The sequence below is a fragment of the Pelophylax lessonae genome (genome assembly GCF_965119305.1).
Source record: "Pelophylax lessonae genome assembly, chromosome: 3".
Taxonomy (NCBI): Eukaryota; Metazoa; Chordata; class Amphibia; order Anura; family Ranidae; genus Pelophylax; species Pelophylax lessonae.
In genome coordinates this window covers 330718425-330742272 of record NC_138770.1, presented here as the reverse complement: position 1 = coordinate 330742272, position 23848 = coordinate 330718425, and the positions used below count along the sequence as shown (strand labels likewise).

Here is a 23848-nt window from a genome sequence, read left to right as displayed (position 1 = left end):
ATTAGCAGTCTCATTATATTATTTTCTTTGGTGGATATACTACCATAAAAAAGCTGATTTTACTGGAGTGCAGCCATTCATTATCATTTGCATAGTTTCTTTGGTTACAAACTGGACTAGCACCTGTGTTTTAGGCAGATAAACATGAAATACCTGGAGTTGTATTGCATATGGCCATGGGGAAGGGGGGGTGAACTTCTGGCTCAGATTACCGCTGCGCATCTGACAGGAAATGGGGGCAGGTACCGCTCAAAACCAGGTAACCATTTCCCCCTCCCCCAAAAAAAGTGCTAAATGTGACCACAGATAATACAGCAGTGTAAATTTGGCCAGCAGCAGGGCATTTTTAATGAAGGAAAATTGGCAGAAATGTACTAAAGTAAAAAAGCACAGGCACATGTTTTACTACATTAATTGATATGAATTTAAAACCCTTTAGGGGCATGGTACCCCATGGGTGAAGAAGAGGGGTTTATGATGGCATGTATGCATCATCAAAAAACATGAACTGGTCAATTTAGGCGTGGATCTAAGTACCAGATGTGCATGAGAAAAAGAAGGAGGCTACAAAAGGAAAGCAAAAAGGAAGGTACTTTGAAAGATCCAAATAATGTTGCCAAAACAGTATTTTATTGATAGAAATCCAGCAATTAGACACAAATTGTAAGGAAAACAACCTCCACCATATAAATTTGTATAAAAACATTTAAAAACAAGAAGCACATGATAAGAAGTCCAGACTCTAAAGTGCAATATAGAACTGTCAAGTGGTCTGGCTCTTCCCACTACAGTTTATTCTCTCTTTGTCTCCCTTTCGCTTCATTTTTGTAATCAGCTCAATTTATTTACTAATATTGCCTTCTTTGGTTGCTCTACTTATTACCATTATTTTATTTCCATTAGCGGTTTAATTTGGCACCCAAATCTTGCAAGATGTTCTAACTATTTATGTATATATCTTTTTAGAAGAGATTTTCCCATGTGAGTGCTCTCTATTGAGAGGTTTGTGGTTCCAATTAAATCTGGGTATAAATTGAACCTCCTGAGTGCGCCTTACTGTTGCTGAGGAAGCTTGCATCAACACAAGCAAGCGAAATGTGTGGAAAAATGTTTACTTTGGGGGTCTTGGACTCTTGGATGACCCTGAGATCACCTTTCCTTCAGGGAGACTACATGGCTATCCTTTAAGCCATGTTATAAGGATGGACTGCTTTCATGCAAAACCAGGTTCTATCACAGTCAGGACTGTGGTGATCATCTTCACCACATGTTGATTCCACACATGTGCCTTCCATTCAGCTTCTGAATTCATCACTGCTCTCCTCTATCGCTCTGCACCATGGCTGTCACTGAAGTGTATGGGAGCAGCTATCAGCTTACTGTTCAACTAGATGTCCTTTTTAGACCAATTTGGATTCTGGATTTCTAGCAGTGAGTATCCATCTGCATGATATTGCCTCCTGTTATCATGGACAGTGCTATGAACATACCTCTAGAGGCTTAATAGGATTGACTATCTGCGCCATAACGTTTCCATCACTGCCTGTGCCTTCATATTTATAGAGTGGACACTTTCTCCCATTATCAAAGTGTGCGACTATCCTCATGTGGATGCCTGCTTTGTCCTGCAACAGTACTTTCTATCTATATTGAAGCGGGCTGTGTGTTTCACATGCCTGGTTATTTTCAACTTGTTATCCCCTTCAAAAACTGTTATCGCCCCACAGCCGTCTAGGTTCTTCAACACGCAGTGTCTCTCATTTATTGCTATGGATTATGCAGTCTTTTGACTTGGCTACATATTTTCATTTCCCAGATTTTAGGTCACTGACATTCTACAGCCTTCCCGTCTCTCTCTAGGTGACTGATTTATTTACTTTGACTATGCAGCCTAATTAGCTCTGTTTAGCCATTCCTTGTCTCCCCATCACCTTCAGCTGTATCATCAGCGTGGTTTACTAACCTCATTTTTCTTTTCAGGTGATCTCTTTAGGTCCATCCTTTTTTGTCATTGCTGTCATTACTCACATTGATGTTGTATTATTGCTCAGTGCCGAACTGGCCCTATCCAGCAATACCACTATTGATCCGCTGTGATCTTCACAGGGGTAGTGGATACTGAACACGGCCACCTGCAGCTGTCTGAACATACATAAATGTTGTATTTTTGCTCTGTGCCGATTTTGCCCTATCCAGTTATATCACTATTGTTCCGCTGTGATCTTTACAGGGGTAGTAGATACAGAACATTGCCAATTGACAACTTGAAAGTTCTATGTTGCACTTTAGAGTCCAGACTTCATGTGTTTCTTGTTTTTACATATTTTTATACACAGTTGTATGGTGCAGGTTGTTTTCCTTACAATTTATGTCTAATTGCTGGTTTTCTATCAATAAAATACTGTTTTGGCAACATTATTTGGATCTTTCAAGGTACCTTCTTTTTGGCTTTCTATTGTAGCCTACAGCCAGCCCCTTCTGGCTATTTAAGCTGCCTTGTTCATTCCTTTCCTGCCTTCACCTGGTCAACATATCTGGCCTTTCTCTGCTGTGTGCCTGTGAAAGACTTTTCCTGGCTGACGTCCCTTCTGGTTCCTGATCCTGTTCCTCTGATTACGCGGATTTCTGGTTTTCTGATCACTGGCTCATCTGACTTCCCATTTTGGCTTCTGACCCCTGGCTTATGTTTTGACTACAATTACTGTTCTGTACCATTTTTTTTTACTATTACATTAAAGGTGTTATTTTACTATATTTTCAGTCTCGGTCTGATTCCTGCTTCCTTACAAGACCATAATGTAATAGAGAAAAATAATATAGGCAGGTGTTTTATTACAAAAATAAGTGACATCATTAAGTGAAGGCAGTTTAGTAGTGTAAATTGGTCAGCAGCAGGACAGTTTCAATGAGGTATAGTAGGCCTAACTGGTGTATGCCTAACTTTTACGGGGGTAGGAGCGGGGATCATTGATGTGAGAGTTTAGGTGTACACTGTTTAGCACACATTTTATAAAAGATGCATTGGTGTGCTGTGAAGAAAAGACAGCTGCAAGAACTTATGATCAACTAACAAGCTGATCCCAAACTAAAAAAAAAGGTCCTATAAACATAAAGAAAAAATATAGAGAGAGGAAACCCAGAAATGCCACTCTGAAAATTGCCCACTTTTTTACAAGGAATACTTACATCAGTAAACTCTAACCTAAAATAAAGACCCTAGCAACATAAAATAAAAAACAATATACCCCCCACAATAAAGAATAAAAAAAAAACTAAAATCCCTGAAACAGAAGGCCATTTGCAGCAAAAAAAAAAATAATGTTATAATTAGGACAGCAGCTAAAAAGAACCAAAGACTTCAAATCAGCCACATAATAAAATAATGAAATACAAAAAAGCTTCCATTGCTGACATTGTTGCTCCGTGCCTCCACCCCCCCCCCCCCCTTTATTATGGTTTAAAATGTGCACATAAATTCACCAGAACTGTGAATCACAATCCTGCAGGATTTTTTTTTTTTGTAAAATGTGTACTGTTTAAGATTAAAAATGCCTAAAAGTAATAGTTTCATTTTACATTTAAACAATAATTTAGTTTTTAAGTAAAATACCTACAACTGTAACTTGAAATGTTAAAGGTTAAATGTAATATTGGAATTACAAATTAGCTGAAAAAAAAAAGACTTCCAGTTTATTGAAAAATCTTATTTCACAGTTTTGACCATTGCAATTAGCTCTAACAGAAGTCTCCAAATCCGGAGCCCATCTCACTGGCTCCTATCCAGAATCCATGACAAAAATCTGTTAGTGAAAGCTTGATCAGTGTTCTGCGATCATGTAGTGAGCACGCTCTATGCACACAACCTCAGACCATAGCAGACAAATATGCATAGCGACTGGGGACTGGGAGCGTTGAGTTCACTTTTCCTGCAAATATGCATTGTGGCCGGCAAGAGGTTAAACTTAATTTTTTAGTACTAATGTTGTATCATTTCTGCTTATTATAGCATGTATTTTGATCCTAAAGCCAGATCATGCTTCATGGCATTGATCTTGTTGACAAACTTTCAAAAATGTTCCAAGACATTTTAACTATGCTGCAACAGAAATTTTAAACCGGGTGCTTTAGACATTGCACACAAAGGTATCTTACAATTCTACACACATAAATCAAAGCCTTAGCCTTACTTTATTATGACTTTTTTAAATAAATGTTACAATAATATGTTAAAACTTTAAAGTTTAATGTTTCCAACATTGCAGCATTGTTTGCATGCCTAATGTGACAAATACATAATGATCAAAGCAGACCTGTGTCTTCTACAATCAAATTATGACCAGCTTTGATAATCTAAAAATACACTACAATAGACTGGCATTTCTTAGCATTTGAAGCCTAGAGAATTCATGGTGTAACGGTTTTTATTGACAGCCCCTAGGCATTTACAGAGACTGTTCCATAGCTATGTTCGTCAGAAATGACCATAATACTTGTGGCCACCAACACAAACCCTTTACTGATATTTTTGACAAGCTGTTTTTGAAAAGGGATAGATGTTACAGTGCAGCAAAGTTATATTGCAACATATCCCCCCCACCCAGACTTGCACTGTTGCTAGTCCTGAGACATTGGGGTTGATTTACTAAAGGTAAATCCACTGTGTACCACAAGTGCACTGCCAGTGCTGTCACTGTAAATTTGAGGGGGACATGCAAGGAAAGTAATAAACAGCATTTTTGCTTGCACAAGATTGGATGATAGAAATCAACAGAGCTTCCCCTCATTACAGATCTTCCCCTAAATCTACAGTGACTGTACTTTTTCCAAGTGCACTTGCAGTGCATTTGTAGTGCAGAGTGATTTGCCTTTAGTGAATCAACCCCAATGTCCACACCATTTAATAATTGTGAGTGATAGACCTGGAGAGAGCACTGCACAATATGCTTGTGGCTGATGGCAATTTCACTTTGAATGCATTTGGGAATTAATCACTTTGTGCACCACTTCCCCTTCAGTGTGACAAGACAGGTGACATGAAAACGAATTTTTGTATGACAGTAAGGTATTTATAGATTGGGCTTTAGGAAATACAATCTATTTTTTGAACCCCAAGATATAAATGTATTGCTTTAAACTGTGATGTTATACAGTACAGTGTATAATTTATGTACTTAAGTTGGTTTAGCCAGGGTTCACCTTATAGCCATTATAGTTATTACAATTAGTCATGATAGCTTTGTTATGTATACATTATATTATAAATTATATACTGCATAAACAATTATTCTATCTGATTTTTTCCGCTGGTCTGTTTGCCCAGGTCTTCCCCTTCTTGCCCAGCAGCCAGGCACAAACTAGGTTCACACAGCCAGGGGCACACACACTTCCACTCATTGTCTATATTGGCCAGTCTAGGGGTTAGGGCAAACTGAGCAGGCTACAGCTGTTTCTCTGTTAAGCAGAGCAACCAAAAACTATCCTATACTAATCCTAACACCTACCTAGGAGGATGCCACACTTGGATATTATTGGGTTGGTTTACCAATTTTCTGTTAGCCTAACAAATGTGGTGAAAAATATTTTTGCAAAGAATACCTAATCACGTGCAAGCAAACTAATAGAAATTGTATTTTTGCTTAGAAATTATTGAATGATGAAAGCCAACAGAGCTTCATCACATTCACTAAGCTAAGGGAAAATCCCTTGCAAAGTGAACAACCTATTTGGCGTTAGTAAATCAATACATCAATAATGAGAGACCGTTCTCTTTGTTTTGTAGACAAAATATGCATTCTAGATTTTTTAAATTGTTAAAGAGGCCCACGGCATTAAGTTTCAAAGATATAATGCAAGGTCTAAAAGCCAAGATTGTATAACCTTAGCAGGGCACTTTCATTTTCTCATACAAAACATATTAGGTTTCTGTAATGAGGTGGAGGTAAATGTAATGTTGTCACTTACACTAGCCTACTTTTTCTTGTCCACATATATTCATCTATAAAATGTCAGTCTTTTTATACTTCCAGCTACTCCCTATTAACCTGTGGTCATCTACTATTGGACACATAGATGTTTGGCTGCACATCAACTGTGAGTGCATGAATTGATACTTTACTGATAACCTGTAGATTATTGCACTAATAGTACTTGATTTCTCGCATTCAAAATAAGAAACCTTCAGGATAAATTTGCATAGGAAAAAAGTACTTTCTTTGTGACTAACAACAAAACAGTTTGCAGTTGTGAAATGAACACATCATAACAACATGAGGTAAGTGCTTGTGAATGTGATTATGCAGTTCTAAATGGAAATTTGAGAGGATTTACTCCAGACTTATGTCTCATACTGTGTGATGAAAGTAAACAGCCTAGGCATCATCTTGATGGAAAGACCTCCCTGTCACTGCAGTGCTTTCACAACTGCTCAGTTTTATGACAGTGATGTAACCAGCAAAGAAAACAAGTAATATTCACACAGACAGTTGCATCATAAGCCACACTAAATGTAAATACAACGTAGACAGTTGTCCATAAATAATACAGTTACTGGAAAGCCAATTGGATGCCATTGTCAGAATACAATGTCCTACCAGAGGGGGCTTTTTCAATTCATTTAATTTGTGTGTATAAAGGAATCCAAGAGTGTATGGCCAGCTTTACCCAGCCAAGCTCCCCTTCTAACCTACTACTAGCAGAGCGAAGGGGAGAGCATGATGTGGCAGCATGTGGCAGTTCCAATGCCTGAGCGGCCAAGCATTGGGCCCAAATTCTACCATGTAGAGGTGTGCCATAACAAACCAAAAATCCAGCCACAATGGGGAAGAGAAGTTCAAGAGAACGTGGCTGGTTAAATCTATATTATGTCCCTCAACTATACCCCCTTGTGGTGGCAATGAACTACTAACACACAGTTTGTAATTCTGTTGTTTAAAGGCTGCAGGATGTACCTGTTACTCCAACAATATAGCCAGAAAAGGATCTGGTGATGTGTGAAGATATATTCACTAGGCATTCATCATCCCAAAACATTTCTAATTGGTACAAGGGGCCAAGTTAATATCACCTTTCCTTTTAAACCAACCCAAAAAAAAAGGACACTGCCTACCTTCCCTATTCCACAACTTCACAGTATATTCATTTTTCTAGCATTACAATTGCTCTTTAATTGTCAAAATGTCATACTCCAATATATGGTCATCAAGCATTCTCTTCTACAGTTGTTTTGTGGAGCTCTGGCAAATGACCACATTTTGTCATGGTTAGGAATATGTCTTTAAAGTATTTTTAAATTCCAAATTTACTTCCAGATTCAGTAGGATTACAAATAGTCAAATCGTCATCTGCTTTTCTATCCCTATCAGTTAACCACTTAAGGACCAGGCCTTTTTCTGACATTTGTCATTTACAAGTTAAAATCAGTATTTTTTGCTACAAAATTACTTAGAACCCCCAAGCATTATATATATATATTTTTTAGCAGAGACCCTAGAAAATAAAATGGAGATCATTTCAATACTTCATGTCACACTGTATTTGCGCAGTGGTCTTACAAACCCAATTTTTTTGTTAAAAATACACTTTTTTCAATAAAAAAATAAGAAAACAGTAAAGATAGCCCAATGTTTTTGTAAAATGTGAAAGATGATGTTACGAGTAAATTGATGCCCTACTTGCTGAGGACAAGTAGGGCATGTTGTATTTATTGTACATCATGTTCTGACAATACCATTGGAGTTTAGTAAATGCAACATTTTGAATATGAAACAAAAAATAGCACTGCAATGAGTGCTAACAATGAATTGCAGCACACCATGAAGCATTGAACCACACACTAATGCAGTGATGGTGAACCTTGGCACCCCAGATGTTTTGGAACTACATTTCCCATGATGCTCAACTACACTGCAGAGTGCATGAGCATCATGGGAAATGTAAATCTAAAACATCTGGGGTGCCAAGGTTCGCCATCTCTGCACTAGTGTGTACGTATTGCATGTAAATGCACCCTCCATGAACGTTTCTAGATTTTGAAAAGTTGCATTATCCATATTTTATTTTTTTGCATTGGGTGTTTTGCATTCAATGCAATTTTCCATCATATATTTTTCACCATATTAAATGCTACATTTCCTATGCAAAATTACAACAGCACAAAGTACATTGGATACAAAAACGTGTCTTTGCTTTTTGCTTATTACACTAGGGGAGATTTACTAAAACTGGAGCACTCAGAATCTGGTGTAGTTGTGCATGGTAGCCGATCAGACTCCAATTTCAGCTTGTTCAATTTAGCTTTGAAAATAAAACCTGGAAGCTGATTGGTTTCTATGAGTAGCTGCACCAGATTTTGCACACTCCAGTTTTAGTAAATCTTCCCCAGTGTGTTTTAAGATATTTCACTATCTTAAAAAAATCAAAGACACCTCTCTACCTTAGCATATTTACTATAAAAGTGTTGCTGACTCTGCTGTTAGTTTACAGATTTATATATATTATAATCCTATTTTTTTTTTGAAACTCTGTATGCAAGCAGGTGTGTACAGCTGTAATCACTAAACAGCAAGTTTGTAACACAAGACTAGCAGTAAGCAGCAGCTGCTTGGCTTAACAAAGCATGGCAATGCATATGAGTTATGCAGTTGGTGCATAACTCTAGACGAATTGTGGTCAGTCTTACCATAACCGGCTCTTTTAAGTCCTTGTTTGATACGGTTTTACTTTTATATCTTCCTAAATCCATACTCCATAGATAGATACTTAGTGAAAAAAACCCATCTTCTTGCTTCTTAGTTATCACAGTGCCTTTCAGACTCCAGCTCTCCCAGCGTGTCCTGTGGATAACTTCTTGTTAACACTGCTTTCCAATTATAGGTCCATGAAGCACACAAATAGTACACAGTCTCCAGAGAAAGAAGACAGCTGGCTTCAGATAACAATTCATGCAAAGCCAAGCTCATTTTCAAAGCTATACTTTCTTATCTATCAAGCAACTTCAAAAAGTGCATTTCGAAGAATGTGATATTATTCAGCGATCACAGGAATACTTTATGATTTGTCTTTTAGGCAAAGTACAGTTGTTTAGAAGGTTGCTAGGTGTGAGTGCAGACATGCAACCTAAAAATAAATAAGTAAATATAACTGGTATTTTACTTTTGGAGCCAGAGTAAAGATAAGCTGGCATTGGCATGGTCGTTTGTTTAAGACATTTTTAGACATATGTCACCATCTATTTTCTTAAAGCAGTATTAAACCCAAAAGCAAACAATTATCATATTGCAGCTTACCAATTCTTAGATGCAATGGCTGTATTCATTTTCTTTTTTTTTTCTTTTTTTTCTTCAATTTTCATTTGGTGATTCAGCCAGCAGGCGTGTCATTTTTCACAAGTTCAAGCTCTCCAGCAGAATGTATCCATTTACATGGATGAGACAAACCACTTAAAACTGGCAGGGGTGATTCAAATTATCAATAATAAAGAAAAAGTGCAGCGCCTAATAATGAAATGCTAATGCTAAACATGAAATACATGAACCAAGAGTCATAAATAGAGGTATCCAATGATAGACACAACTTCAATGGGTGAATGGATCAAATAAACTGAAATTAATACAGTCTTTGGATCATAAAACAGTTTCTGAAGAGAAAAAAGGAGAAAAAATTGAAATTGAAAAAAATGTGATGACAGGAAGCCGCTCCCACTGAGAACCAGTATCCACCACCGCAATATGAGTGCCAGGGTACTCTTACCAAATCAATGATCAAGCAGGCATGTATGACAAAAGATCAGCTCATAATCATCAGACAGGCATGGGTAGCAGGGGTCAGCAGTCCGGTCATCAGCCTCCAGAAATTCTCCAAAGCCAGAAACCAGAGTGTATATAAATACGTAAATGGCATATGGACTCCCCTCTGTTAATCTACCAGTCACAGGGCGGCATGGACCTCATGGAGAAACAAAGGGCATCCAATTGTGTAATATGTTTCAAATAGAGTGTTTTATTGAAACAATAGGACAGGTACTCACAAAATTACTTGTATGGTACAGCATAGGATATCCAAGATGGCCGCGGCTACAGCGTGCTTGCGTTCGTTATGCGTGTCTAACGCGTTTCGTCATCATAGACATTGTCAAAGACGTTGATTCAAATTATCACCTTTTAGTTATTCATGCAAAACCTTTATCCCAAAAGGGAAAAGAAACGGTTTGCTGTAACTGATTATAAAGTGTGAGCTGGAGTTTGGCTTCAAGGTATTAGTGTATTAGTAAAAAAACTGAAGCAGCCACCACATTTAATAATTGCTGAGCTGCAGTATAACCCATTTTGGGTTTAATACCGCTTTAAGTATACAGAGACTGATCATTGCTACATACATTATCTGTCAGGCATCAGAGGGCAATCTGAACTTTGGAACTACAATCTGCATACTATTTTGTCATCAGCCATGTCATTGGCCAATCTTGACTCAAAATTGGCAACTGGTAAATGCTGAAATTTGTTGTAATGGTAACGCATCATACCTTGAAGCCTGAAAAAAATCCTTATTATAGATAATTATTAGAGATGGGCGAACAGCGCCCTGTTTGCCGAACATCTGACCAGCATACTTTGGGTAAACATTAGGTATTTTACATAATTAACCTAAAGTAGCTCTAATAGCATGGCAAGTACAGTTGAAAATTAAAGAAAATTATGGAAAATGTGCAATAACTTATGGTTAGTAATAAAATATATAGTGACAGATGCCTGTGTCCCCCACCTGCATAATCTGTATATGGAAGAAAGGTAGGAGAAACAAATAGAATGACTATATTGGGGGAAAGTGTCATGAAAGGGTTACTAAAGTATTTTTTTATTAAAATAAGAAAAAAAAACATGTTATACTTACCTGCTCTGAGCAATGGTATTGAACAAGGTGGCCCTGAACTTCCTCTTCTAGGGCCTCCTGCTGGCACTGTCTGTTCCTCCTCTTCAGTGTCTGCTCCCATAGCAAGTGCTTGCTCAGGGGGAAGAGGTGCAGGCTCAGGCTCGCTCCCAAGCTTGGCTGTGTATGTCTAAAGACACCTTTAGCATGGTTTGGCCATGCCACCCAGCTCCCTCCTCACTGGATTTGATTGACAGCAGCATGAGCAAATGGCTCCGGCTGCTGTCTCTATGTCTAGAAAGGAGAGAGAGAAGTGATGCTGCACTGGATCAAGATCAGGCACAGGTAAGTATTGAGAGATGCTGGAGGGATAGCTAATCTTGGAGGGTTTTTACCTTAAAGCAGAGTTAAGGTAATAAAAACATTCAGCCTTTACAATCACTTTAAGATTTGTTTTTTAAACCTGACAGGACCTGACTTCTTCTCTTGAAAAGCCTAGCTGCTTGGCTGCCATGATGTTACAATGGCTTCAGTGCTTATTTTACTCTGATTTTCTGTATCACATTTTTTTATTTGCATGCATTTTCCAAGCTAATGAAAGTGCTGAAATTAGCAACAGTTAATCAAATAGCATTTTTAGAAAAAACGTCAGCAATGGCAGCCCCATATTTTTCCAAACATAGGTTTTGTTTATTCCCCTAGCAACAACATAACACATACAGTATCTCACAAAAGTGAGTACACTCTTCACATTTTTGTAAATATTTTATTATATCTTTTCATGTGACAACACTGAAGAAATGACACTTTGCTACAATGTAAAGTAGTGAGTGTACAGATTGTATAACAGTGTAAATTTGCTGTCCCCTCAAAATACCTCAATGCACAGCCATTAATGTCTAAACCACTGGCAACAAAAGTGAGTACACCCCTAAGTTAAAATGTCCAAATTGGGCCCAATTAGCCATTTTCCCTCCCTGGTGTCATGTGACTCGTTAGTGTTACAGGGTCTTAGGTGTGAATGGGGAGCAGGTGTGTTAAATGTGGTGTTATTGCTCTCACTCTCTCATACTGGTCACTGGAAGTTCAACAATGCACCTCATGGCACTCTGAGGATCTAAAAAAAAAGAATGGTTGCACTACATAAAGATGGCCTAGGCTATAAGAAGGTTGCCAAGACCCTGAAACTGAGCTGCAGCACGGTGGCCAAGACAATACAGCGGTTTACCAGGACAGCTTCCTTTCAGAACAGGCCTCTCCCTGGTTGACCAAACAAGTTGAGTGCATGTGCTCAGTGTCATATCCAGAGGTTGTCTTTGGGAAATAGATGTATGAGTGCTGCCAGTATTGCTGCAGAGGATGAAGGGTTGGGGGGGTCAGCCTGTCAGTGCTCAGACCATACACTGCATCAAATTGACCTGCATGGCTGTCGTCCCAGAAGGAAGCCTCTTCTAAAGATTATGCACAAGAAAGCCTGCAAACAGTTTGCTGAAGACAAGCAGACTAAAGACGTGGATTACTGGAACCATGTCCTGTGGTCTGATGAGACCAAGATAAACTGATTTGGTTCAGATGGTGTCAAGCGTGTGTGGCGGCAAGCAGGGGAGGAGTACAAAGACAAGCGTGTCTTTCCTACAGTCAAGCATGGTGGTAGGCGTGTCATGGTCTGGGGCTGCATGAGTGCTGCTGGCACTGGGGAGCTACAGTTCATTGAGGGAACCATAATTTCCAACATGTACTGTGACATACTGAAGCAGAGCATGATCCCCTTCCTTCAGAGACTGGGCCACAGGGCAGTATTCCAACATGATAACAAGCCCAAACACACCTCCAAGACAACCACTGTCTTGCTAAAGAAGCTGAGGGTAAAGGTGATGGACTGGCTAAGCATGTCTCCCAATCTAATTCTTATTGAGAATGTGGGGGGCATCCTCAAATAGAAGTTGGAGGAGCGCAAGGGCTCTAACATCCTACAGCTTTGTGATGTTGTCATGGAGGAGTGGAAGAGGACTCCAGTGGCAACCTGTGAAGCTCTGGTGAACTCCATGCCCAAGAGAGTTAAGGCAGTGCTGGAAAATAATGGTGGCCACACAAAATATTGACACTATGGGTCCAATTTGGACATTTTCATTTAGGGGTGTGCTCGCTTTTGTTACCAGCAGTTTAGACAGTGTTTTGAGTTATTTTGAGGGGACAGCAAATTTACACTGTTATACAAGCTGCACGCTCACTACTTTACATTGTAGCAAAGTGTCATTTCTTCAGTGTTGTCATATGAAAATATATAAAAAAAAAATTACAAAAATGTGAGGGGTGTACTCACTTTTGTGAGATACTGTATATGTTGCATCTAGGAAGTGGGTTTTATTCCTGAGTGCCACATATATGTGGTCCTGTACTTGTGCTAGATGCGCACTCCCAGCACTGGGACCAAGCTGTCGCTGACGTACTAAGCTCATACTAATGATCTGGAACTAAGAGCAGGAGAACCAGCTCTCGATCACTTGATCACTGTGTTTGGATATCACAATAATCATTCACTCTATAGCCTGTCCGTGATGTTTCTCCTCTGTAAAGACAAAGTGATACAATGTATCTTTTCCTCCTTGCAAGAGGAGAAGTCTGTACAAAAAAAAGGGTCTGGTGAAAAAAAAATAAAGATTAACTACTTTAGGGTAAAATGCATACTTTTATTTCTTGGCCCTAATATGGATACAAACAACAAATAATGCACACATATGTGATATTGCTACAATTGTCAGGAGTAGGAGTGTTTTTTTTTGTTTTGTTTTTGTTTTTTTTTTACTATTTTGGGACAGTTTTCCTTTCTGATTAAAAAAAAAATATTAGGAGATATCAATTAATATTTACCACCAAATGAAAGCTCAATCTATCCTGGAAAAAAAAAGGTATAATCCAGCTGGATACATTAAGTATTTGCCATAATGGGAACAGTTTTACTAACACATGTCAAATTTGCAAAATATAATTTGGGAGGTAAGGTTTGCTGTAAACTTGGCAGTGAATATGGTTGAAGTAGAACTTGGGGCCAATAAAAAAAAATAAATAAAAAAATTTAATTTTACCCTTTACAAAAAAAATTAAAACATAAAAGCAATTACTTCAAAAAGCACCCATATTCCAGCTTACTAATTTACCAACACACAGTGACTAGTGTAACATGTAAATATGTGTATCCATCATGGAATAAAACCTTTAGATCCAAACATATCTGATCCAATATCCTTATAATTGTGATTTAGCAGGGAGTACCTCTACATTTTACTGTAACCATGAATGATTGCAAATTTTCTATAAATTACTTACAGCTTTGCTTGTCATTTTATATTTTTAACAGCTGCTGATTTTTACAAAAATGGAAATAGACGAAAATTAAAGCATGGTAATTTACTTTTCCTAAACACTAACACAACATGATAAATGAGTACATTCCCATAGTTAGGGGAATAAAGTGCCTATAATTGAACCATGCAAATTACACCACTTTAGAAATGCAAAATGCTGAAAACCAAGCAATTTCCATAGCAACCAAGATGCATTTTTGGTTTTAAAACTTGATAAGTGTTGCCTGTATCAAGACTGAAATGTTCAGCTTTCAATTTTTCCAGAAGGGGGAATTTGCTAATTTCTCAGCTTTCACCCCTTGACATAGATTTTCTATATTAGTAATTACAGCATAGACATACACTATATGGCAACAATTTGAAATGAAAAAGAAACTTTACTCAAGCTCACCAAATGTGTCAAATAAGAGTATAAACATTGGGAGTGTCTCATATGCTCCTGCACCACCAGTCCACACCTCCTTGAAACTCACTCATTCTCCCTGTCCCCGACCTACATCAGTTGCCAGGCAATAGACTGCTCTGCTAGAGACGCCCCTCTGCCCTGAATTACTGGTTGCAGCACTCTATCAGACTTCCTTAGACAGCTGTCAGCTCAAACCATTCTGCCCCTTCCACCCTTATAGACATACTGTACATTGATCCACTTGAGTACAATCAGCATGTCAGATTTTCACATGCTATTATTTCCAGCAGCTATATCACTGTGCTCTCCTGGTGGGGATGCCTCCCAACGCACCCTGATACCCCCCCCCCCCCCCCGCAAGAGAACATAAAAGTTCAGTGGAAGGGATTCCTCCATCAACACAGTCAGACTGTAGTGTCTAAAGCCAGCCATAGACAGTTCGAATCTTGACTGGTTCAGCACTATAATCACGCCGGTTCCAATACACATACTAGTCTTTCTGTTATAAAGTGCTTCTTGCTCCAATGTGCCTAACTTGTGCAGTTCCATCTTCCTCTTTACATCCTCAAGTGAAACTATACGACACTCTGCTATACAGCTAGAAGAGTCTGTCAGGCTTTCGCACCACCTTAATGTTGCTTGTGCACCACCCTAATTATCCAGGCTCATGCTTCTTCTTTCTTCTACTGACCTATGAGTAGAGGTTGCTGCAGTCCGGCCTGGAGTATCTGGCTATTAGCGGCTTTATAATGGTATATTATTGAAGAAGCGTATGAGGGACACAGACAAGATGTGGTCAATACTGTGGAAGAGCTTGAGGAGACAAAGATCTGTGGAAAGCCTAAGAAGGAAGACACCCTTTCGCAACCCATTAGGGTGGTGCACTAGCCTGATAGACTCTTTTAGCTGTATAGCTAAAAATAAAGTCATATCCTTCCGGTGAGTGTGGGAACCCTTGAGGGGGACACAAATTCTCACTTTTGAAGGTGTAAAGAGGAAGAGGTGGATCTGCACAAATTAGGCACGTTGGATGACAGAGCACTTTATAATAGAAGGACTAGGATATGTATTGGACTTAATAGTGAACACCAATGCATTGGAAGTGTTTATTTATTGTATATAATTCAATTTTTATTCATTTGATTGTGACACAGGTAGCACTGTGAGAACTCTTTAAAATTTGCAAAAGGGACGCAATGTTGCTTTACTAAAACCAGAGAGTGCAAAATCTGGTCCAGCTGTGCATGGTAGGCAATCAGCTTCTAACTTCAGCTTGTACAATTACACTTGTTTTAGTAAATCCCCCCTATTTTATCTACTGGATATTGAAACCAGGAAATGAGCATTCTGAGGGAAAGTGCTAACTGTTTATGTGTTTGGTGCAACTAAACCAAATTAAAATGCAAATAAAATAAAATAAAATAACTAGTATTATAGTTTGAAGGTATAGTAATTTTACAAGAAATGCAGTCAAAAAACGATAAAATTGAATAAGTTCTAAAGAGCCCAAATTCCATTGAATCTTTGCAATCTATATATTCTATATTATGTGTGTTGTATCAATTTCAACATTTATCTTCTAAATTTACTGTTTAATTTTAGTGAAATAAGGTGATAAATGATTTTTTTCACAGTAATAGCAAGAGTGAGAATGGCTGACCTGTACACTGCTGCAGAAAAAAAGCATCCTCAAGGGATTCAAACCCAGTCCCAAATGTAAAAAAACACCAGATGGGGTTGGGCTGTATATATCAAGAGAGTAGATTAACTCTCATTAGGTGCAGGTGTGAGACCTGCCTCCTGATCAAAATCGGCTGAGGACCTATGTAGAAGCCCCGGCCTAAGCCCAGAAGGAGGGCAAGCGCAATGACATCACGCGTCGCAGTGCCACCGACATGTTGCCAAGCAACACCAATGGCCAGAGAGCTGCAGGCGCATGGTGGAGCATCCTCGCAAGCACAGTAGCCCCTGCTGCCTGGAGCAAAGGGTTGCCCAAGGCTGGGCAGCCCTTACATGTCGGGGAGAGTGCATAAGCAAGAGACATTAAACAAGACATCCAATGGTCAGGGAGGTGCACTGCAACTCCACCTGTCATATAGTTATAGATGACAAATTATATTCATATTCAATGTAATTTGTTACAATAGCTAGAGGTAAAACAGACCTGGAAAAAGGAAGAAAGGGGGGAAAAAGGGGAGAAAAAAAAGGGGTCCATAATGAAAGGGATGGAGGGGATGGAGAAGAAGGGGGACAGGGCAACTCCCTATGACAGTGGATGGAAAGATAAACCATGACAATGTACAAGGCAGTTCACATAGTGGGACCCCTATGGGGACAACAAGATAAACAAGGACTATCTGGGTCTGACTCTGGTCTCGGGTCTTAGCCAGAGTGCTCCTTCCTCTGGACAAACTCCAGAAGCTGCAGGCTGCAATTCATCTCCTGCTGTCCAGCAGATGGTCATCCCTCTGGACTTGCATGCGGGTGCTGGGCCTGATGGTGTCTACCTTTGAGGTGGTTCCATTTGCACAGTTGCATACAAGACTCCTGCAAAGGGAGATTCTGGCCAAATGGGACAAGGCTCCACAGTCTCTGGACAATCAGATCCCGCTGAGCCAGGGAACGTAAGAGTCCTTGATATAGTGGCTTCATTCTTTGGCTGGGCAAATCCTTCCTCCCCTTGTATTGGACAGTGGTCACAACGGATGCCAGCCTGTCAGTCTGGGGAGGCGATCTCGGCAAAAATTCTGCTCAGGGGATCTGGACACTGGAAGAGTCCAGACTACCGATCAATGTCTTGGAACTCTGAGCAATCAGACTGTGCCTGGAATATTGGACGGATTGTCTTCATGGATGTCCAGTTCACATTTAATCGGACAATGCCATGGCCGTGGCTTATGTAAATCACCAGGGGGGCAGAAGAAGTGTCCTAGTGGCTCTGGAGGTAGCCGGCATTCTAAGGTGGGCAGAATGGTTTGTTCCAGCCCTCTTCGCCATACACATTCCCGGGTGAAAAACTGGTAGGCAGATTACCTCAGTCGGCAAGTGTTGGACCAAGGGGAATGGTCCCTTTATTTTATCAGTTGTGTCTCCGGTGGGGCATTCTTGAGGTGGATCTGTTGGTGATCCAGCTCAACAGAAAGGTGTAGAGGTTTATGGCTTGGTCACGGGATCCTCTGGCGGTTGCCACAGATGTGTTGGTAGCCCGGTGGGGTCAGTATCATCTGATTTATGCCTTTCCCCTGCTCAAGTTTCTGCCATAATTTCTATGCAGGATCGAGGCAGAATTGATTCTGGTCATCAGAGCGGCCTCGGACTAGTCTCCTGGGGCTTTGTACGCCAATCTGCTGTGGCATTCCTTGGAAGCTTCCTCTCAGACAGGATCTGATGTCCTAAGGACCAATCTCCCATCCTGCTTTACAGTTGCTGGCTTTGATGGCTTGCCTGTTGACTGCCAGGTGCTGATGGATAGAGGTTTGTCTGAGTCAGTGATTCCAATGCTGTTAAAAGCTAGGAAATCTACTTCTAGGAAGATTTAACATTATACGTGGAAGATGTACATTGTGTGGTGTGAGTCTCTTGGGGTTCATCCTCATTCTTATTCAGTGGCTCAGATCTTTACCTTCCTTCCAGGGGGGGTTAAGCAGAAACTGGCCTTGAGTACTATTAAGGGCCAGGTGTCAGCTTTGGCAGTCTTCTTTCAATAGCCCTTGGCCACACACTCCCTAGTGCGTACTTTTCTTCAGGGAGTTTGGCACTTGGCTCCTCCAGTGCGGTCTCTGTTACCACCTTGGGACCTCAATTTGGTGCTCTCAGTCCTCCAGAAGCCTCCCTTTGAGAATCTTCAGGAGATTCCCCTGCTTACGCTGTCCCAGAAGGTTCCCTTTTTGGTGGCTCTCACCTCTGCGCGCAGGGTGTCGGAATTTCGGAATTGATGGTGGTATCCTGTCATACACCTTACTTGGTGGTTCACAGAGATAGGGTGGTTTCTCTGTAAAGTTGAAATTCAAGTTCATCAAAAAACACTGGGTCTTTCTGACTAAAATTTCAGTAGCGCAGGGATGGTTACCATTCATACAATAGGTTCAGCTGAACCAGTGTGGATGTTATTATACCACAATGAAAGTATAATAAACCAAACAATTATATATATGTGAAATTCACAGACAAATAGATGCATGAGATAAATGCATAAATAAAATAAAATAAAATCAATAAGTCCATCAAAAGTCCATTAAACTTAAAGTACATGGAGCAGGAGGAAACTGTTCATCCATAAAGGATCACTAGTGTAGGTTTATAGGGAACACCCTTACTTGCCACCACCGATGTGCCGGGAATAATATAGCTGGATTTCAGACTCACCAGAACTAGATGCCTCCCCACTTTCATGGAACAGGCACATACAGCATATGATACAATAATGGTTCATCCGATCCAGATCCCCTGATATACTACTGACTACTCCTCTCAACCAGTGTATAAGGATGAAAAAAACAGAAAGCCTCCAACAGCGTGATACCATTTCAAACATAAAATTTATTCATAAAAACTTCAAATATCACGCTCACTTTTGGCAGATTGCTTTGCACTTGAAAGAAATATATATAAAAACTCCAAGGATGGGGCTCAGGAGACACCGGTAACCGCCTATGGTTCCACGCTGGGTAGATCTGTCTGGTGTTCCTTCCAAAGATTGTCTCTGATTTTCATTTGAATGAAGACATTGTGTTGCCTTCCCTGTGTCCCAGGCCAAAACATCCAAAGGAAATTGCTTTGCATGCCTTGGATATGGTCCTGGCGATTAGGGTGTACCTGGCAGCTACAGAGTCTTTGAGGAAATCAGACTCACTATTTGTGCTCACGGATGGGCCTTGGAAAGGGTTGTCCACTTCCTCTGTGACCATTTCCAGTTGGATCAGACAGACGGTGATTCAGGTCTATTCCATCAAGGGTCAAGGGTCAGGCTCCTCCTTTCCCTGTCAAGACATACTCTACTCGGGCATTCTGTGCTTCCGGGGCATTCTGTCATCAGGCGTCAGTGACGCAGGTTTGCAAGGCGGCCACCTGGTCATCGGTGCACACTTTGACAAAGTTCTATTAAGTGAATGTGCTGCCATCTGTGGATACTTAATTTGGCTGCAAGGTTTTTCAGGCTGCTTTTTAGAGGTCCCTTTTTTGAGGGTGTATTGTTTTTATCAGATGAGCTCTAGTTGTTTTGGTTGAGCTCTTGTTTTCCTGGTTGGCTATAGTTAGCCATGGGAGTTTCTTTTTGGCTGTTCCCACCCCTCATGTTTAACACTGCTTTGGGATGTCCCAATGGTTAAGAAGATCACGAGCTGTGCCTGTCAATGAACGAAAGAGAAAAATGGGATTTCTCCTCAAGAAGCACATGGCGTGAAACGGCCGTAGAGCAGGGTTATATGCCAGAGGTCCATAAGCCACCGTTCTAAATCCAAGTCTGGTTGCTTTCTATGTAAGTGCTTTATATGCTATTGCACTGTATGGATCTTTATTTGTTTTATATCAGATATTGTTATAGCTCTATTTGTTAATAAATACTACATTATGAAGGAGATTTCCTCTCTCTTTTTTGCTTGGTAATTCAATATACCTGTTTTTCGGATTCAATATCTGAGGAAACTCTATCCTTTGGAGGGATAAGAAGATCATTCCCCGCCTGACCTTTTATTTGGCTTCATTAAACACGCAGTAGCTCTCTTGACATGAGAGCACATGGGTCTGGTGAGTTTTCACTTTTTACTTTGGTGGAGGATCTTTAATGGTGTCGGTTTGAATTACATGGACACAGAATATTTTCTTGGTTGGTTTTGCTGTCTTTGGACTTTTTTAGTTATTAATGGACTGAATTTTACATATATTACATCATATTTTATCACTTACCTAGCAATGCAACCTTTATTATTTGTATTCACTGGTGTTTGTATATTCACACTGTTTGCAAGCTGCTTTTCTGTTAATTATTAGGCGCTGACATTTTTATTTTATTTGCTTACACCAATACGAAGAAGGTTGTGTGTATAGGTGAGTATTATATACTGTATTTCCCTTATATCTATATGTATTTTATCGGGTGATATATGCCAATTGAGAGCTGGAAAGCTCCCCCTTTTGTCATATATACTGATTTGGTTATTATTATTGTTAGATCCTTATAGAGAATCGCTCCAATATATGGTGTCGGCGCCTGCCGCAGAGAGGAATCTTCCTTTGCTTGTGCAGCCGATCAGGTCTGTGTCCACTAATCCTCCACTGTTGCAACACATAATAAAAATTTGGAATGTATTTTGAATGACATATATATGTATGTATATTTTTGCAGATATGCAATGTAGGGTCCACATAGCCCTGAAGAAGCTCATGGTGAAACGCATTGGCTTTGAAGACCCTAATTGCATATTTTGAAACTTTTATTTCTTTTAATTCCTACTAGGAATATATGTTTCACTGTGTATTGTCTTATTCTGGATATCTGTATTTATCTTTGTAGATTCAATAAGTTTATACTTTGTATATATATGACTGTCAGCACTCCTTTTATGGCCCATAAAGTCCAGTTTTATTATTTTTTTCTTTTTTCATATAACTAAAGATTTGGTGGATCAGGTGTGTATTTTTGCTGACACAGTCTATATTCCTGGAAGTGCCTGTAACCATTTGATGATTTGGCATTGCTGGAAGATTGATCAAAGCAGTGGAAACTGCAGTTGGGTGTTTCTAAATGTAAAATAATGTAAAAATAATAGTTAAAAAAAAAAAGAATCCCTTCATAGAGTTCAATATTGGTGTGCAATGTTGGCCAAAACTACAGACAAAAAATATTTGGAAGTACTTATTACAAATTATTTCAAGGTGAGCAAACAGTGTGGCCAGGTGGTAGAAAAGGCAAATAAAACTGCAGGGTGTGTCACTAAAGGGATCACCAGCAGGAGGAGGGGGTCCCGATTCCCTTTGACAGATCTTTAGTTAGACCTCATTTAGAATACTACTTCCAGTTGTGGTGACCTCACCTACGAAAAAATATTTAAGAGACAGAAAGAGTCAAGAGACAGGCAACCAAAATGCAGAAAGGTCTGGAGGATACTTATTAAGTTCCTGAAGTTTCTCCTAATATGTTTTATATTAGGAGAAATTTCAGGAACTTAATAAGTACAGTATTTAGGAGAAAAGGAGAATAGGGAGGCATGATAGATACCTTTAAAGCGTAACTCCACTTTCGTTGAGAAAAAAACATTCCCCTCTGGGTGATCTATGTACATTGCAGGGATTTAAACAAACTTTGTTGCAGATTTTACCTTCAGGTATTCTGAAGAAATCATTGTTTGTTCCTCTGTGCCTCTGTGCTGAGTGCGTCTAATGGGGGTGGTTTTATAATTATCTATCAGCTGTGGCAGCTTCAGGGCTCTAATGAGGAAAGCTGCTGGGCCCGCATCCCTTTAGGCGTGTTCCTATTGGGAGTATCTCACCAAAAATGAAATTTTTGTTGCAGGGGATGCCTGAAATCTGACTCGTATCTTAGTGCAGACCTCTGGGAAAATTGGCGAGCCACTCACACAAGCAGGAAATTATGTTTCTGGGGTGTGGTCAGTACACACTTTGTGTACAGAACACCTCCAGGTAGCCATATTGCATTGCATTTTCAGAACAATACATCTGCAGATTGAAAAGGAAAGGTAATTCTTAATAACATTCAATGACAATATGATTTGTGTCGCAATTGTATACGTTATATTGTTTTTTCTTTATTTGCTGATTTTTTTCCCCCACAAAAGTGGAGTTACCGTTTAAATACATTAAGGTGTAAATAAGGTTAAGAAGGGCAGTATTTTCAGTATGAAGCTCAGATCAAGAACATGGAGACATGACCGCAAACTAGCAGGAGGAAAGTTCAAAACTGGCCTTAGAAAGTATTTTTTAGGTAAAGAGAAGTTAATTGTTTGCAACAAACTTTCCACAATGGTAGTATGTTAGTCAACAGTAAGTAAAGATACTTACTGACAAAAAAAGTGTAGAACAATATAAAAATAGACAAACTCGATGGAACATTTATTTTCCTGCTATCATGCTTCACTTCACTCTTTTAAATGTATTGATAAAACATTTTCTTTCTAATACCATATATCCTTAAACAACTGTGCCCATTCAAAAATAATATATTATTATGTATTTATAAGAGACAATCTATCTAGAGGAACATCAAAATGATCTTTATGCAGTATACAAAATGTACCTTTCATTATTTTTGCACAGATTAAACATACAAATACAAATGTTTAAAACATTTCAAATATTTCCCAGCATTGCATAACAATGGCATTGTGGCAAAACATACTGTATAACTCTCCTTTTAAGTGAATGTCTGTTTCAGTAATGTTCTATTTATTTGTGCTATCTCAACCAAGATGCAATAACAACCTTATGTCAAATCTGGAATTGCAATGGCTGTATACCAGGTCATAGACACTAAGGAATATAGTGAACAGACATTACACATCAGCCACATCCACAATTGTCCTGTTTAGCCTGTTTATTATCCTGCACACAAGATGGGAGTTTTACCACAAGAAGTTGGAGTTGTCTGTCCAAAAATTCACCCAACACCTCATTCAAGGAGCCTATGTTTACTACAGTGGGTCTATCCTTTGAAGTCTCCTCCCTCTTATGTACTTTAGAAATATAATGAAAGATAGGTGTAACCAAATTTCTAAGATTGATTTAAATTGCCAAATATGAGTCCCGTTTGAGTAAATGTAACACAGCTCTCTCCTTTTTAGTTATTATATCTCATGCAGTATCTCTATCTACTGAGCCAAAGTCACAATCTCCACCAGCCTGAATTTTGTGCAGTGGCTTCTGTCTCTCTTGGACTCTATAAAAATCAAAATTACTTTTATTCTCTACCGACAATTCTTCTAGTTTCTGAATTCTATGTGAGGGGAATAGTCATGAGTCCACAGTCTCCTCCTGCAGTGTTTACAAACCTTGTATCATACATAGATCCTGAAAATTAAACCCCAAATCCTGCTCAGTGTCAAAATTAAAATCCACTACATCCGTAGAATATTCACAAAGAGTTGCTATCTCCTCACGATCTGTGGGTCAAGTGTATCAAATAAATTGATGTGATATGAGGCTAAATAATGTAAACACCTATTATCCTGTAATCCCTCCAAGCTTTAGGTTTACATTTTAT

General features: G+C 39.3%; 2 protein-coding genes across 6 annotated transcripts in view; both read right to left on the bottom strand.

The window, feature by feature from the left end:
* Nucleotides 1–9043, bottom strand: part of MLIP (muscular LMNA interacting protein) — a 444758-nt gene extending 435715 nt beyond the window's left edge. For 2 of the 4 annotated variants that reach the window (XM_082250228.1, XM_082250229.1), the window contains exon 1: nucleotides 8678–9043. In XM_082250228.1, coding sequence (XP_082106354.1) covers nucleotides 8678–8740 — 63 coding nt within the window. In that variant the 5' untranslated portion in view covers nucleotides 8741–9043. The remainder of the gene's footprint in view (nucleotides 1–8677) is intronic. The other 2 variants (XM_082250226.1, XM_082250227.1) reach the window with 1 other exon arrangement.
* A 1655-nt stretch (nucleotides 9044–10698) lies between these two features.
* Nucleotides 10699–23848, bottom strand: part of LRRC1 (leucine rich repeat containing 1) — a 682152-nt gene continuing 669002 nt past the window's right edge. For both annotated transcript variants that reach the window (XM_082250231.1, XM_082250232.1), the window contains one exon: nucleotides 10699–10709. The gene's annotated coding sequence lies outside the window, so the exon portion shown is untranslated. The remainder of the gene's footprint in view (nucleotides 10710–23848) is intronic.